The sequence below is a fragment of the Wasmannia auropunctata genome, unplaced genomic scaffold, assembly GCF_000956235.1.
Source record: "Wasmannia auropunctata unplaced genomic scaffold, wasmannia.A_1.0 LD335244.1, whole genome shotgun sequence".
Classification (NCBI taxonomy): domain Eukaryota; kingdom Metazoa; phylum Arthropoda; class Insecta; order Hymenoptera; family Formicidae; genus Wasmannia; species Wasmannia auropunctata.
Window position 1 is genome coordinate 70,826 of NW_012027646.1, and position 18,426 is coordinate 89,251.

Sequence of the window (18,426 nt, forward strand, 5' to 3'; positions counted from 1 at the left end):
ATGTTAAATTTTGTGTAATTGATGTCCATTACCTTTATTTGGGGCACGGAATTTGTGTTATATGTTTCTGTATTTCCGTAATGTCATATCCAATTTTAGAAGCTTGTAAATTTTGCCTGCGTATTGTAAACCTTCGAGAAAACATTGACATTCCGCAGAAGCTATTTCTGTAAAGAAATAATGAATCATACTTACATTTGCGATGAGGTACTCATCTCCTTTATACGGCCTTTCTGCAACTCCTCTCCCCTTGACAGACTTTCAGGATTTTATAGACGACGACCCGACTAGAGTTCAACTCGATGCCGGACATTTAAATTGACCGGATATTGCTCTACTGCTTTAGTTTCGCGTATATACGAAAAAGGCGATACATGTACGTGGAGTTTATCGGCTGGCGTATCGGGAACGAGACGACGAGCTTATCGGAACGTCCTTTCTCCATGCTCGTCGATATCTTTGACGGTGACGACAGTTGCACAATCGCGATGGTGAGAGGCGCGGCAGGGAAAGGGCCGTAATTTCCCTCCGCCGAGTCAATTCGCTATTCCATTCAACGCGCCCTCCTCCCTTTCTCTCTCTTCCCCCCTTCTCTCCCTTGCTCTTTCTCTCGCGTTCACTCGCTCGCTTCCTCCACACACACACACACACACACACACTCTCTCTCTCTCTTTCTCTCGCTATCTGTTCGCTGCAGGCCGATGCAACGGTACTCGCCGCGTCGCGCCGCATGCGATACGATGCACCGGGCGACCGCCGATGATAACGCACTGTCGCGCCGCGTCGCTCGCCGTCTCGCCGTTTGCAACCTTGAAAGAATCTTGGCACGCATCGATTCGCAGCGCGAAACAATAAATTTCAACGACGACAACGACTGCCGGCGGCCCCGAGTTCGATTCGAATTAAGCCCAATCGAATTCAAATTGAGTCCGAGCTGAATTCAGCGTGCGCATATGCAAAAGTTACGGCGGGTCACGAATTTTATTTTAATTTGTGACTACCTATATTTGAATATTTAATTCGACGCTCTAACACACACGTGCGCGTGCGCGCGTTATTTACCGCGGACATATTTAACGCGAGTTTGAATCTGCTTTTTGAAGGAATTCATTACCAGATGATTTGATTTTAACTCCGAAGTCTTAATTCGATATAATCTTCCAATAACTTTGAGTCTCATTAGAAAGAATACTTACACTACTTATCTCTCTCACATTTTACAAAACACTCGATTCTTTATTTTATGTCTTTAACGCAGTTTCAGTTTTATATTGCCTGAAATCCTTTCTATAGGGCGATCGCAATTTTCTCTGTCGCCGATCGAAGGGGAGGGTGATGATTTTTTCCGCTTCGCGACCACGAAGGGGTGAACATCCTCGCCCTCTTCGAGGCTGTTCGCCTCCCTCGGCGTCGCTGGGCGTTAAAGCCGATGTCGCGTTCTGAGTATTGACCCGTTTATTTGCTGCCTTTCGAGCGCTTCGCACGCGGAATGTCATTTTTGCAATCACAAACTCGGTCATTTGTCTCGCGGGTATTTTCGTTGGACCGATGAATCGCTATCGCTTTTCGCCTTTCTGTCCCCGCGGCAAATGCTATAAACGCAAGTACACCGGTTTCAAATGTCAGCCCGTTATCTCGCTTCGGAATTAGGTACAGTCTCCTATCAAATCTGGGATCCGCGTTCTCAATTTTAAACAACCCTACGTTGCTAGAGGGACGTTGGTATAGAGATTGCAAAAATTTCTCCGTGATGGATTTAAAGGTAATCTGGAAATCTCGAGCGTTCTCTGCGCGCGTCGCTTTAAAAATGAGCGGCCCGCGTACACGTTCGTACGTGGAAAATATCGTATAAACGCGAAACGAGAGAGAAATGACCGCGTTCCTCGCGTCGAAAGTGCATCAGCGAGAACGCGAACTTGCACATCTGCGCGGAATTCCGTCCGTGCGATGCGCGAAAATCGATGGGGACCCCGTCGAGTTATCTCCCTCCACCGCGCCTCCAGCCACCCCGACTGGGTACTCTCACTTCTCTCCCTTCCACCGTTGTGCGCGAGTTGGGCTAGGTTAGGCCGTGTGTGTCCTCGCGCCGCGGCGTTACTGGATGCTGCGCGGCCGCGCGATTGGTGGACGTCTACGCGTGATAATTGTTGTCTTAATAGCGACGATTAGGAGTCTCCCAGGAAGAGCAGTTTTAATTCAATTAGGCGACTATCGCGCTCTCAATTGCCGTGTTGTCCTGGTTACTTTTACACACAGTAGCACTTATTTTTCAAAAGAGTAAATTTACATTTGCACATTTTTCACACGTGATCACACATACAAATAAATTTTCTGACGATTTAGCAACAAGAAAACTACGTTTCAAAGGAAAGAAAAATGGTGTAAATTCGCCTTAACAGCACGGGGGCCTTTGGACAGGTCCTGCGGGATAGGACGGGGATCCCTTTTCCCTATGAACAAATACAAGGGGCCCGAGGGGACAGAGAGCGACCGATAAAAAATTAGGAGGCCACCTACATCTCGATGTCTTTGTTGTACGTGGGCGCCTTTTACAGGCGAGGTTTCGTGCGTGCTCTCGCCCTCGGCGGGCCCGCAGAATATTTTATTCCATGATGGCGAGGAGCGGAACAGGGGGGGGGGAGTAACGGCCCAGAGAAGGACGACGAGAAAGACCGGGGCCCCGATCTGTCGTTTTAAACTGAGAACAGAATTAAACTGAGACTTCATCCCCTTTACCCACCCTTCCCTCCGCCGGTTGCGAGACAAAAGATCACGAGTGAGCGAGGTTTGTACGTGTGCTTGAAAAAATTCGAAAAGTACCTTACGAAGATAAAGAACACGTGTTTTGAGATAACCATAACGTAGATAAAGGAAAATAGTAGTAGAAAATTGATATAAAAACAAATTAAATTTTCTATATGCGATCCTAAAAAATGACAATAATTTTTCCAAAGTATTGGAAATCTCATACATTTGTTCATTTCCCTTGACATAAGATCTTTAATGTTCCTGCTACTTTATAATATCAAATTTCTTGGAAGAATGATATGGAAATTGCAATATAAAACAAGACAAGTATTTTATCGGATCAGGGATTTAAAGTGCGTGGAAGAGACTGCCTTCTTCTCTCGTTCGCGTTTTGGTTAAGGCAATATCGAAACTTCAATATTTAACTGTTTATCTTTTGAAACGAAATAAAAGTTAAAGTGGAAAATTAAGTTCGAGAGTAAGTATAAGAAATAAACTGAGAAAAGACGTGAAAATTACGCGCGAAGTAAGATAAATATTATATTCAAGATACAAAGATCCCGGCTAAGTTCGAGGCTACCATCTTTGTCTCGTTCATCCCAGGTTGAAGCGGCGTCGAAATTTCTATGTTTATCTCGTCCAAGAAGGAGGTATAATAGAAATTAAGATAAGGGTTCGCGTGGGCGCGAAATTAGATAGCCATATAGAAAATAAATTGAGAGGCGACATGAAAATTGCGATACGAAGCGAGATAAAATGTTATACCGAGGGAGAGGACTCAAAGATCTCCAAAAGAGAACGGAATGAGTATCTCTTCGTCCTCCGTTTACCCCAGGTGCAGCTCCGGGGCATTTTTTGAAAGGTACAAAAGGGATCCGATCGACCATGCGAATCCGCCTTCGAGCCGAGATCGGTTAGAGGGATTCTGATCGGACGAGAGAGAAAGCCGGGGACGAGGACCGGAGGAAGAGGAGAAGGAGAGGCGGGGGCGGAGGGGGCGGGAAGAAGGGAGCGGAAAAGGTGGAAGCCAACAAAAACTTAACCAGTGGTCCACTTTGTGTAAAGGGAGCCATTCGAAAAGAGATCGGCGCGGCGGCGAGGAACGGCTGTTTCGCTGCCGGAAAGGGCGCACGTGAAAAACGTATTGTCGAAGAGGAAGGAGACCGAGATGGGAAACGCGTGTCGAGGGTGGCCGATATAAATTTCCCAATGGGAAAAACTAAATGCGCCCATCGCGCACCTGCTTCCTCCACACGTGTGTCGTTTCCACTTCGCTGAAAAGTATAAAATTCGACAGATCGCGAGCTTTCACAGCTCTTTCAGCTTAAGCTGATCTTAAAGATGTAGATATAGGATGCGATTGAAATATAAAAAAAATATAGATACTGAAATCTGTTGAAAACAAAAATTATGTACCGTAGTTTCTAAACGTAAATACAAAAAGATTGAGGATGTTCTAAAAATGTTGGTTGCGAAATATAGATAAAAGTAAATAAAAAAAAGGAAGGTATGTAATTTATGGGATCAATATTTTTCGGTATTCACTTAAACTTGAAGGGAATCGAAATGTATTAGAGGCGTTTTAAAACGTACTAAAAAAAAATGAGAGGTAAAAAGTAATGAGGCGACGTGAGAATTACGGTATTCGGATCCGAGTTTCGATACTTCCTTTCTGGTACCTATAGCGGCGGCGGCGGGCCCCGAAGGTCCACGTATACAGGTTTCGTAAGTGCGCAACACACCGAGGTGTATCATCCTCCAGCTGGTAAACAGCTGCCCACATCCTGTCTCGAGCGTTTCCTGCGTCCCGCTCTCACCTTCGCCTTTCTTCCTTCTCCTCTCTCCTGTTCTCTCTTCTCCTCTCTCCTGTTCTCTCTTCTTCCCCTCCGTATTCTTCCCTCTCTCGCTGTCTCTGGCCGTCGCCGCCGTCGCCGCCGTTGCTGCCGGCCGACCGCGAGATGCCATACGGGCCCGGAGAGAGCGAGTGGGACCCAAGATGGTGGACAGGTGCATCCTCGACTCCGGACGCGTTTGTGGCACGCGTCCTGCCACCCCCTCCCTTCCCTGCCTCCCCCCCCAATATGCCTTAAACGCTGCGAGTTATTTTATTGCCGCATGCGTGTGTAAAAGTATAAAACGCTGCATATATTAGAATAATAAAATCCCGCGGTCGTCCGATAAGCAAATGATTCTAAGCGTGCACCAGTCTTTGAGTTGTTGCGCGAAGGACGCTGCTCTTTTGTGTCGATAATGACGACAATGTTCAACGTCTTAAGAAAACAAGATGTATAGATATAGAAAAAAAAGGTTCGTTTAGCTTCGGTATAAACGTTACTTGCGTTTCTTGAGAGGAAGAGCTATATTTGTCTGATTTTTTCGCTCGCCCGCGCCTTTACGCTTGTACGAAAAAAAAGGTTCCACATACAACATACATATTAAATTATTCGAGACAACAAAGATTTACATCGTTTCCATTAGAAGTGCATGCAGCCGGGATATTCAAGGTTATCGTATTGTATACACGGTTTATATCCTTTTATACGCCCGATGTATCTGCATCGTACAGACACATGACACGTCGGTCCGTTTTTGAACAGCGCCCGTCCAGCGACGGTTACAGACGCTTTTATCGCGCCTACAGATGTGACCACGTGATGTAGAGCCGCGGCGATGATCCTTACCGCGCAATCGGAATACGTTTACGTTATTCCCTTGTATCGTAAAAGGTGTGTGTGTGTGTGTGTGTGCATGTACGTATACGCGCGCGCATCACCTGCCAGCAGCGGATCGCGTGGTAAACACTCGAAACGGCCGGACAAAGTCCGAATGAGAGGAAATCGCGCAACAAAGAACGCGTTGCGTTCGCGGACCGAATGTAATACGAATGCGAAATTCGAACGAAATCTAAAAATAATATAATTGTCGCACGCGTCTGCATGCTATACATGTATACGCGCGTACGTACGTACGCACGCCCGGGGTCTTGCGCAAATACGACGCCGGGCTGCAGAACGCCGATGACGCGCCTGCGATACCAAAATTCGATTATGGAGATTACACTGTAATTGCATTACGCCCGGGCTTGTTTATACGCTTCGTTTCGAACGGTCGAGAGCAAATTAAAGTCGACGGAGGATAATATGTAAGCGATAAACGGCGCGAAATTGAACAGGTGTGCGTGCGCACGTACGCACGTATGTGTATGTATCTATATGTGTGTGCAGTATGTCGGACAGCGAATCGCATTAATTGCGGAGTTTCCAATACTCGAGCGCGAGTTGCTTTCATCCCCGTTGCTACCCCGCGATTCTCTAGCGAGAACGATTCCGCGCCTCGATGTACCCACATATCCCCCTGCATTAATGGACGTCACGCACGCACGCATGCACGCAAACGAGAGACGTATTGATCACCTGTTTACGGTACGGCGTCCCTTACCTTCTTTTAAGCGAAAGACGCCGTCGTGCCACCAGTTGCACAGGATGCATGCACGTGCAAAAGGTGCATCCGCGCGCCGCGCTGGCCGCGGAGAACGACTGCGACCGCGAAACGTAACGGTTCTCTCTCTTTTCTTTTTTTTTTCCATGGAACACGACGCGCGATGTAAGATGCGCCGGGGAGGGAAGGCGCTATTATCGCAAATAAGTACGACATTATTATCCGCTGTTTAACGGAACATTCAGTTTTCCGATCGATACGCTGTGGCGACATAAACGAAACATCATGCACGTCGGAGTTTGTATTTTGTTGCCTCGGATAATAAGCGGATGGTCAGTGATATTAATATTAATAGCTCGAGCAATTTTGTTTCTCTTTTTTTTTGCTTGAAAATAAAAATTCTTGACATTATCTGAGGTAGGCAGACACTCGCGACACAACCAGGTGCTTATTTGTTCGCTGATTTGCACTAGTAATGGAGATAATGCTGCACGAGTAATCGAATGTTCGCTTAATTAGCATTCAGGTAATCGAGAAACACTATTGTGCATTGCCGACGAGAGGGATATAAGGTAATTACGTTAATTATGGAAATGTAATAGTAAGGATAACAAGGATGACAGTAACACGAGATTATTACATGTAAATACTAACATGAAAAGGCGAACCTTGCTGAAATATCTAAAATTTATCCTGATACTGGATGCAAATCTGAAAATAATTTTCGTTAAGCCATCAAAATAATTATGTTGGAAACTCAAACATGACGAGCAACGCTGCATAAAATTTTGATATTTCAGCGATCAGTTTGAGCTTTCAACGTAATTATTTCGATGTGCGGGGTCCACAGCAAAATTATTTTCGTAGATTCTGTACCCAGCTGTGAATTTTAGATATTTTTGACAAGGTCGTTCTTTCCGTGAGCGATTATACAAGGGTTTTAACTGCAATCCATGTCAGTAAGCGAAACCGCCGAGGGCTGATCGCGACTGTATAGATTTTCGGTGCTAATTAAGGAGGCGAAGGGCCTCTTGTTCGTTCCGCCTCCCAAAGTCCGACTATCGCGATGGCTATCGAGCGTTTAGCGATGCGCAATATTATCACCTCCGTCAATCTCTCGCTCTTTCGACGGTGCGTAATGTATTGTATGCGTGCATAATGCAATACAAATACGGGCGGCGCGATTTTCCGCCCTGACGCTCCTCGGCTGTCTCGGACGTCGAAATCGACGATCGCGAACTTATCACTGTACCTCACATACGAAACGTTTCGCTTTTCGAAAGTTTGGACTTCGCGGAACGCTCCTGTCAAAGTTAAACATGATAATCAAGTTTCACGTTGTATAATGTCACATTAAATGTATTGTAGAAAAAAAGTTAGAAGAAATTTAATATTTTATACAATTTTAAAAACCAAGTATGACGTTATGCATTATAGAAATTCCTCGCGTTTGAGGTGAACCACAATCATTCACAAATTATTAAAAGGAGATGTCGATATAATATATCCTGGACATGAAGCTAAAAATACAATGCATTTTTCGAATCTTTAACTAAATTAATTAATTGTTTAATTATGAAACTTTCTTATTTGATTGAAATGAAATTAGAATGAGAAGATGGTCTCTGGCTGGCGACGAAAAAAATGTTCCGTAAGTAATGTGGTTTTCCATTCCAGGCGGTAACTTTCAATAATAAATATGTAAAAATTTCTATTTTTAATCAATTATGTATATTTTCAATTATATATATTTATATGTCTGTCTATCATTTGTCTATTTTTTGATTCCTCATTCGAAAAATTCGATTGGTTTCGAGATGACGAATGTTGCCGACCGCAACATAGGAAACGACATTATTTACGGGATGACCTAATACTTTGTTTCCTGTCGGAGGCTCGTTGATATTGCAACGATCCAATAATAGCACCGCGCTGCAAGACGGACGAATTATGCAAGTATACCAAAACGAAAACGGCAAGTTGAACGACGGTTGAAGCTGTCTGGCGTGCAGATCGTTATTCGTTAAATGGTACAATTAATAATTCCCCGTTTGCGCTTCTTTTTACTCTTCGTTATTCAACATTATTTCTCATCGTTATATCGGTGATCGAGATAGCGCGAGCTTACTCGATCGTTTTTTAAGGGGAGATTAACGAGATTACGAGAGAGTATATACGGCCGAGGAGCTCATATTCGCCGACGGACACCTTGTCCGGCAAGATTTAGCCGCGTGTGTTGTGCACCACGTGGTACACACACCTGCGTGGTTGGCGCGTGCTACGCGGAGATGCATCTGTCGCTGTATGCATGCTCGGGTGCTTGTGTACCGCGACGGTGTTATTTCTGGGCATATAAACAATAATATTGGCCCAATATCGTTCTTCGTTCGGGATTACTTGCGTTTCTCGCCTCGACAGAAAAATTATTTAGGCTTGATTTCCAACTCTTATTTAATATTAAAAATGAGAAGGAAGAAAGATCGATATATCTTTATTTCTTTATATATTATCAGGATTATATGATTCGTTTAAGTACGAATTAAATATTTGCTTTAGACAGCTATCTCGAGTTCTTGCCAATTTTAATTAAGAGCTTCGTTGCATAACGCAAGCTGTGTATTTAATTTCCAATAAATGTGACGTTGAAAATCGATGAAGAAAAATCGATATCGATGTAATCAATTGCGCTGCAGGTAGATATCAGAGATATCAGAGATTTTATACTTTTCACATTTTTCCCGTTTTAATTCTCAAGAAAACAAATGACGGTTCAGCAATTTCTGAGAGAAAAATCCCGATATTTATATATACGTACCACGTCAATATCTATTAACGGGCTACTTCGAGCGCAGCCTTCGACTCTGACATCGCGTCACGTCGAAGATAATTCCTAGCCGCGAATTCGTAGCCTTGTCTAAGTAGGCTAAGTACATACAATACATACACGCGAACTTCGCTTATCTGTCCGGACGCTATCTCGTTGAGCGGCGGCGTTTCCACGTTTTTTTTTTTCGACGCGCGTTTCCAGATTTATTTTAAGAAAGCCGGAGATAGTGCCGCGGTTTCGGGTCGTGAACCGTTCGTTCGTTCGTTCCCCGTCGCTTCGCTGAGCGAGAATTAGTTCGCGTAGTCCGTTATGCAACGGCGCGCGCGCGCTCGCGAGCGGCTTTGCATCCATCCATTGTCCATCACGCCGCGCTGCGCAGCGCAGCACAGCGCAGCGCAGCGTGGCTCGAGTCGAGTCAAGTCGGCGGCTCTTTCGACGCGATAGTGGGAGGTACCGTTGCACCGCGTGGCAAGGGTGAGAGAAAGAGAGACCGCGCCGAACAATCTCTCCAGCCGCCGCGGCGCGGCACGACAATGCGCTATTGCGAGAGCCGCCGGACCGTTCGCTCGTCGTCTTCTGTCGTAATTTACGACGCGCAGTCTTACTACAATTAGAGAGATACCACTGCTCTAATTCGACGTTGGAATATCCTGCAGTCAAAGCCAGATTTGGTACATATATTGGCATATCAATTAACTTGATGCCGCTAAGATGGATTACTGAAATGAGGTTTCAATCCCAGTTAATTTGAGAGTCGTAACAATATGAGATTTTTAGAATATTTTAAATTAAGCTTGATCTCTTTGAACCCAAATTATAATGCTAAAATAAGAAAATTGATATGATTTATAGTTATTAAAAAAATTTGTTTGTATTACAAATGTGACAGACACAGAGCAGTTGTGTGAAAATAACATTATACATATATTATAGTACCATGTGCGACTAATAATGGACACAAGCGTAAGATATGTATAGATTTCGATTGCCACAGAGGCTTGACAAAGAGACCGCTCTTTGTTTAATCGGAAACTACCGGCTGCACACGATGATTCATTGCAAAACAGCGGCGTGAGCCTCTCGTTGCTCCCGAAGGTCGATTGTCGCAACCGTCTTGTCGGCTGCAGTTTGAAAAATACTCGCGCGTGGTGGCGAGAGAGTATACGAGAGAGAGAGAGAGAGGAGGGGGGGAGGGATGGTAAACGGCAAAGACATCGCGTAGCCGAGATCGCGCAGCTGGATCCTCCGTGTCGCTGCAGGTGCAGGCGCGTGGCGTTCGCGACACGGGGCAACGTGTACGCTCGCACGTGCTAGCTTTTACGGTGACATCGGCGGTGCGTTGCCGCGAGAATTTTCAAGAGTATTGCGCGATATATACAGATATCCAGACGTTGTCACGCGCTGCGCAACTGTCGTCGTAGAATTTTAAGATTTCTAATACTCTCGAGACATCGTTGGTTATCGGATAAATATCCTAAGAGATTAGATCTTTTATCATGTTTACTTTGTTACTTGTTACAATTTTTATTTTATATATATATATATATAAAGATAAAATGGGATTTCTAAACATCTCGAAATCGTCCGTCATTGCTGTGATAGGAACATTCTTCGAACTATTGAAGCCCTCAAACACTTATTCAGTATTCTTATCTTTTCTAATAATTTCTAAATTTACCTTTCGAAATTATATCGAATTGATCATTGCTGTTGATATTAGGACGCGTCACGATTTTTGATTATTTTAACAAAGATCCGTCTTTTTTATAAAGTGAAGATTTTGAGCGGAGGCTCAGTTCTCGAATGCACCTTCCGACTCAGCACACTACTGCAACCTTGCATGCCTACGTGTTGCCTGAATAAAGTCAGTTTGGTCAAAAGGTCAGTGTTTCCTACATACCTTCTCAACACACTTCAAAATATTACGTTGCGACTCGCAGGTAACACGCGCGTCTCAAAATAGCTCAGGGAAACACCGGTTCTCCGTCTTGTCGTTTCCTAAAAGGAAGTCCCATTTTATCGCTGTATAATTACTACACTATAACGGTAAAAAAGTATTTCCATTGAAGTAACACTTTGATAATATAGTGGAGACTTAATTATTAATTATAACACATGTATAATATATGTATAATAATTAAATGCATATTATAATTAGTGAAGTGACTTTTATTAAAAATTTATAACAATCTTTTAATTTTTTTGTTTCCTATATGAAAGACGAGAAAACAACAAACGAACTTTCTAATCGAGATATTATTAGAATTCATAGTTTCGCGGCAGTCGTTATATACTGTGCGCGCGTTCGTTCATTGCCGTGAGCGAGAGATACAAATGCATTTGGCGAGAGGGAAAGAGAGAAAGAGAGAGAGAGAGGATCTCATGCTTGTGAAGTGCGTGCGTGGGAGTGAGGCCGCATCGAGAGCGCGATGTGGGTCACTAGGAAATTGTTAGTCGTCGCCGTCGTCTGTTAGCCGTTCCGACAGCCTTCCTGCGCGCGACCGGCAGCTGGGCGCTGCGTGGGCGTACGTCGTAATCCCGCGGCGCGGGGGCCTCACTTCCAGAACTCGGGAAGGGATCCATCGCCCCGTGCGTTATTTCATACGTGCTTTTTCATAGGTCATTACTCCGTCTCCTTCATTATATTCTTGTCTTTCTTTCGATATATAAACCATCCCGTTTCTCGCGCATTATTTTTTTTTTTTTGACAGATTTTCTAATAAATTTGAATCTCGATGTTTTTTCTTACGATTAGTGAAAATATCGAGAAAGTGGTGTAAAAGCTTTTCAATCTTTCATTTTTAGTATCACATATTTTCGTCAAACTTGAAATTGTAACTCTGTCGAAGTGGATCACGTCATCTAAAATTAACTGAAGAATTTAGTTTTGTTTGTAATAAAATGTTTGATTCTCTGAAATTTCAGCATGAAGTTTAGTTCAAATGACAAACAGTTTGTTATAAAAAGTAATACACCCGAAGTGGAATGGCCTGGATATAAACGGGACAGTCGTATAACATTATTTAAAATCAGATATGACGTTATATAGGGACTGTTTTGTTGCCAATTTTACACTCGGCTACGAATGATAAACGTGAGCACACAAAATTTGACATGCACGGAACGTGGAGCTAAAAATACATATCTCTGATTTGTAGAATTCTCTAATTACATATCACTTCCTCTTCTTTGGGAGATTGTTGCAACAAATCGTGGCTTCGTAGGCAATCCGAACTGACTGAGCGCTTTGTCCGTCCCGAAAATCGCGATAGGGTAGTAAATCGCGAGAAATCCTGTCCGAGTTGAGTCAGACGCGTTCGATCGTACGAAGCAATTTGTGCCAGCTCGGAGGGAAAGAGGCGGAAAGGACTCTTTTGTCTAGTGGCCCGCGCTGCACAATGGTTGCGCGTGGGTGTCGAAACTCGTCCCGCGCGACGTGAAGCCGCGGCAACGTATGCAAGTCGCGGGACGGGAGGGAGAGAAAGGGAGAAAGAGAATTGTACTATCGTATTGCGTAAGGGGAGCCACCGACGTACGCGATGATATGCACCTCCGTTACACGGCTGGTTCATTGCATTGTTACACCGCAAACTGTGGCGCGAATATGAATCTGCATAAGAAAAGTTCCGCTTCCAGGAAAGATGTGTGTGTGTGTATTTTGTTGTGTATGTGTTCCAGATTCATAACGCAAACATTTGTAGCGTAAATTACGAAGCTAATACATATATCGCTCTAGTTCATTACCTCGGATTTGGGAGTATCGCGAATACAAGCTTCGTCTTTTTCTCGAAAACAATCGAGTTTCGTTCACCTTGTCGTTCACTGTATTGTTAAACGTTAACAATCGATTGAGTCTTCCTCTTCATCTTTCTGCGTTCTGCTCGAGGTGCGGAATCGCAAGAACAACTTCCCGCGCGTGCGCGCGCCGAAGGGAAAAATGCGGAGAGGCACGAACTTTTTAAATTTTGTTTCGCATTCTTTCGAAATTGCCTGATAATCGGCGTTGATGCTAAAACGGCATTTTCGATAGTCCTCATGCGATGCAGCGCGCGTGCTGCAGCGTGCGTGACGCGTGTCCGGGTCTCGGTGGAGGTGCGTGCGTGCGCGCGCTGGTGATCAAGATAACGAAATTGTAATAAGGAAGTCATTAAGAATGATTATCCTTCGAGGGGGGGAGGGGCAGAGGAGGGAGGGGATTTCCATCGTGGGCGAGGAATTTACTCGATACCTGTGATCGTGTAGTAAGATTTCTCGGAACGCTCGCTCTATCTCGAATCCGGCATGTCGAAATTATTGAAGCTGACTTTGCAATTGCACTGAAAATGTGGGTCGTCTCCGAACCGTTGCATCTGTTCTCAAATACACCAGCAAATAGGCAGACTATTACAGATATTTTACATTTTTACATTAAGATGTCATTAATAAAATAATTTTTTTTTACTCAATTACAGTAAAGAAACCTCTTATTTTCTTTTATGGCAAATAAATAATTTATATTTAATTCGTTATTTTAGAGAAAATTGACTAGAAATAATTTAATAATATTGCCGTAATAGAGTTTGCATAATGTTAGAATAATTTAAATTAATAATCAGCTAAAAGGAGTAGACAATTAAATATGTGAAGAGAGAGAAGACATTATATAATTAAGATATTCGAAGGAAATTGATACGTAATCGTTGTCTTACGTGAAAACTACAATATAATGGAATCTTTGTCTAGCTCTACGAAATTCGTCCGCGAAACTCGCATCAAAATCGCAGAGGCGAATCGCGCTTCCCCGCAGTGAGTCGCCTGCGAAGGAAATCCCCGACAAAACGACTTTGTCGCGTTAACTAACGGATCATACTCTGCACGGATTAATTTATGAGGTGTTAAACGGCCGGCCGGTCGAAGGGTGCATTTTAATGCACCCCTTTCGTGTGCAGCGCGACGCGACGCGACGCGACGCAGCGCAGCGCAACGACGGCGTTTCTCTCTCGTGCCAGGAAATTTGAAGTGTTTGTACGATAATGAGAAGGTCCCCGGCTTCGCCTCGGAGATTGTCCTTAACGATACTGGCCGCCCTGCCGCCGCACGTCACGCTGCCCTAACGACTTCATTTACACCCTCGTCCACGGCCGCGGCCGCATTTCGCGCACCCGGGAGATCTCTCGCATTTGTTATGGCACACTTTCGCGCCACGCGAAAATGCAATCTGGGCTATCGTCGAAGTTCTCGCTTCCATTTTTACGTTACGCTATACAGAGCGTAACTGAACAAGGAGACCAGCCTCGAGTAGGCGATTTTTAACGTCGAGTAGAGATCCCGGGAAAAATACTTACGCTCGAAGCGATCGATCAAAATGTCTATTAAATGAAAAAGGGGAAGGAGATTATTAAGAAAATATGCATATTTTAAGAAAATACTTATAAAATATATATTTTATAAATATAACAATATATTATAGTTAATTTAATTGTATTATTCATATCAAATTGAATTATATTTTATTTATAATAATATTTCCTATATTCATCTATTAGCAAAGATATATATGACTACGACTTTTTGTCAACTTTACATTCATTTGCCTTGAATAAAATTTATTCGTTCAATTTCAGACGATCATAGGCAATCCTATTTTCTTTATCTTACTCTCTCTTTTTTTTCCGTTCGATGTTTCGCATCGACTATGCCACACGCCCGTTTCGCAAGGGAACGAGCGAGTCACTGACATTTCTCTTTCTGCTCGGCTCGGCGCGCGCGCGTTAGGAGTGACTCATTGCTGAAGACAACGAACCCCGAAAGGAAACGAAGTGAGTGAATGAAGCGATGAATGGGCCTTCTTATGAATGAATTTACTACCGCGCTGCTCTTTCGCGTGGTCGCGAGGATGACGATGACGATGACGACAACATCGACGACGACAACGGTGGTCGCTTTTTCCGTCGTTTTTACTACTTTCTCATTAAACTGCAGCTTTATAATGCCCCGATACGTTACAAACTCACATCGAAAATGCTCACTTTCGATTGAGCTACGCAATTTTACTATTTATTTACTATTTATTGTCCTGAAATTTGTTTATCCTATTTTGACTGAAAAATCTGTCGTTGAAATAAATGTCGACTGCGAAAGATCTGCAATTATAAGAATATATAACATACAAGAATATTTCCTTGAGGCATTCTGTAATATGTATATAGAGATAATATGTTAAAGGAGTAATTAAATCTGAGAGTTTAATAGCGCGCTATTGAAATATTAATCGTAGAGTTCAGAGTCGCGGATGTCTGATTTTCTCATAGTTTTATTCCCGGTTTTCTGCTATACAGCGCGGTAAGGTTCTGCCTCTCGTAAGGCTCAGCGACGCGAAAATGCAGTTGGTTTTGCATTTGGTGAAAGGCGGCGGGGCTCAGCTGTTTACGGGGGTCTTTATCGCGCGCCCGGAGATAATCGTAAGCGGCCGCGTGCTCGCGCGCGCTTACGTTACGTCGCTCGTGTTTCATAACCGCGCGCTCGCTTAGGATAGGAAAAGTGTGCCGTAACCCCGCTCTGTGAAAAGTGTGTCGCGCACATGCACGCGGCCGCGGAGTGTGCGTATTATATGCATGAGCACGTAACGCGCCAACACGCGTACCCCCGGCTTCGGCAGTATACGCGCGCATACTAAAATTGGAACGATATTGGGGAAGATTGAGCTTGGCGTGGACCGCACGCGCGCGCCGGGGTACTGAATGAGCCAAGTCATGCCACGTTTTTCTAATAAACAAATAAAGAGAACTTTTTACACACACACATCTCTCTGAAAAGAGAATGAGAGAAAGCTAAAAGTATAACAAAAGAAATCGAGCGAAAGGGGAATAAAGTACGTAAGAAGAAATAAGTTCTATGTGCCCCAAAGAAGACGCAGGAATTCAGTTGCATGCTCGGTGACCTATATACGTAACCGTCGCAAACGACCATCGTTTAACGGGAACGAAAGTGACGTCTTCGACGACGTTGCTCTCGCCTGGCTGTAAACTGACATTGGCTTGCGTCCAGCGGCGACGACGACGACGCTCTGAATAAAACGGCGATCGAAGGCGCACACCCTCGTGCAACGCGCGTACCCCCTACAACCGTCCCTCCCCGAGGAAAGTAAACTTTTGCGTTTTCATATTATCGGAATATTTTCTTAACGCGCATTAGGTACGAGAAATGTGGTATCTTTATCGTATCGATGACTCTCCAGGTGATTTCTAGGAAAAGGCAATACAGATGATTGAGAAAAGTCTGGTATATATTATTTTTTCGAGTAAGAAAAAGCCATTTTTATTTCATCTCCATCGGTCGCTCGAAAAATTACAGATAATAATGTTTCTTTATCAAGTTATACGGATGTTAAATTTTGTATTCAGTCCGCTTTACATGGTTGCGCGATTAATTTATGCAGTTTTTTACTTTGTAAAATATGCAATTAATATTGCGGATATATTTCTACTGTATTAATTATATATTTAAAATTATAATTTCAGGTAGGATTAATATACATATACAATATAATTATAATTATTATATATCCTACCTATAATTATCTTCTGGCGCTTTAGAATATAATGTATTATAAATTATGTATTATATTCTACTCATAATTATCTCCTATTTTAAATTAACGAAAATTTCTAATTTTCCACATTTCCTCACAAATCTACCGTACCTTGAAAATCTTTCGCCAGCTTCTTGCGAAGACCCTCGTTCCCCCCGAAGAAGTAGACAACGCCGTAATGTTTACTTTTTTAAAGAGCAACTCTTTAGCGCGCTCCGTGAAATGAGCCGTTCGATCGCGCGGCCACGATATTAATACAATCACCGCCCCCGGTCACCGCGATATATGTTTCTTCGCTCGCACGCGTACATTACCCGTTTCCGGTTTCCCGCGTGTGCATCCGTGCAATCGATCGGCGTGCATCGATCGCGTCGTCGCACGGCGCGGCGACCAGTTTGCGATATGCCGGTTCAGGACAATTGTTACTGTTACGCGCATCGCCGCTCCCCCTTCCGTTCTTTCGCGCCCTCCCCCCATCCCCCCTTCGCTATTGTCGCGTGACAGCGACTACATACTAGCCACTTCCTGCGTGCCCACCTTGCCACGTCGCGTGCACACGCCGCGCGCGCCGGCGAGGTTCACGGGGAGAAAAGAAGCACGGCAAAGAGCAACGCGAGGCAATTTCCCTTGCACGATCGCGGCAATAACAATGTAACAAAATATATTTTTCTGTGATTAAATATCTAGTGCTACACGAAGTCGGGTCTCTCCGAACCATTTTAGGCTGAAAAGAAAGAAATAACGTGAAATAACATAAAGAAAATAAATAAAAGATACAGAATGAAACAGAATTTTCTCATGCGAAAAAACTTTATTTTCGAGAATTTTATATCTTTGTAAATTTTTTTTGTAATTAAAATTCTAATAGCTCAGTTTGAAGTTTATTGGAAAACGTAATTCTCTGTTGATTATTCGTCTTGAAATTTTCAACTCACAAAAGTTTTCTCGTAAAACTCTAAGTCTTTTCACGGAAAAGGAGAAACTTGATTTTAAATTTCATCGAATAATCCCTTGAAATTGAGATCACGAGCTGCGTGCGAAATTCCGTATTTACAATACATTAAACATTTATATTTTTCTAGAAGTTACACTTTTAAGACAAGGTTGTTTGAGCTGTCTTATTCCTTGTCTTGATAAACGCAGTTCATATAATTAATTATAACTGAATAAATTTCGAGAATTTTGAAAACTGAATAAATAATTATTTAGTCGATTAATTAACGGTCTTTGCGTCTCTCTTGTGTTCCAGGGCCGTGAAGGCGTTCCAGCAGGTGCTATGGGTGGAACCAGGATTTCCACGGGCCTGCGAGGTTCACCTACGGCTCGGCTTGATGCTGAAGGTCCACGCTGAGTTCGACGCCGCCTTGAAGCACCTGACCCTCGCCCTGATCGATGCCACCACACCTGCCTCCTTCTCCAAGCTCGAGAGTAAGTGCGCTCTGTCCCCTTTATTCGCGCCGTTAGCCGGAAAACTCCCAGCGCCGCCGACGACCCCGCGCATCGCAACTCCGTAATCGCTCGCTCACTTTCCTCCGTCGAACTTGACCGCCTTTTGCTGCCGATGTTCACGTCAGTGAGATGACTCCTCGCGCGATTGTGTAGTTCAACGGGGGATTTTTTTTTTCGAGAAACTGCAGTGATACTTTAGCTCTAATAATTTGTCAGATGGAAAAAGCCCAGATCTTTAACGTGATAAATTCCGTGGGAAATTTTTTAGTCGATACTTTAACGTTCTGCGAAAGATATAGGTATTCAATAGATTTTACTTCTCAAACTAAAGGAGGAGACCATCAAGAGGAGTTTCAATTTAATGATTCGAATTTTATTGCGACTGTAATAGCCA

General features: G+C 43.6%; 1 protein-coding gene across 3 annotated transcripts in view; it reads left to right on the plus strand.

The window, feature by feature from the left end:
- The window catches only part of LOC105457369 (histone demethylase UTY-like), a 64,840-nt gene that overhangs the window by 31,205 nt on the left and 15,209 nt on the right, over positions 1 to 18,426 (plus strand). For all 3 annotated transcript variants that reach the window (XM_011701991.1, XM_011701992.1, XM_011701993.1), the window contains one exon: positions 17,833 to 18,011. In XM_011701991.1, coding sequence (XP_011700293.1) covers positions 17,833 to 18,011 — 179 coding nt within the window. The remainder of the gene's footprint in view (positions 1 to 17,832; positions 18,012 to 18,426) is intronic.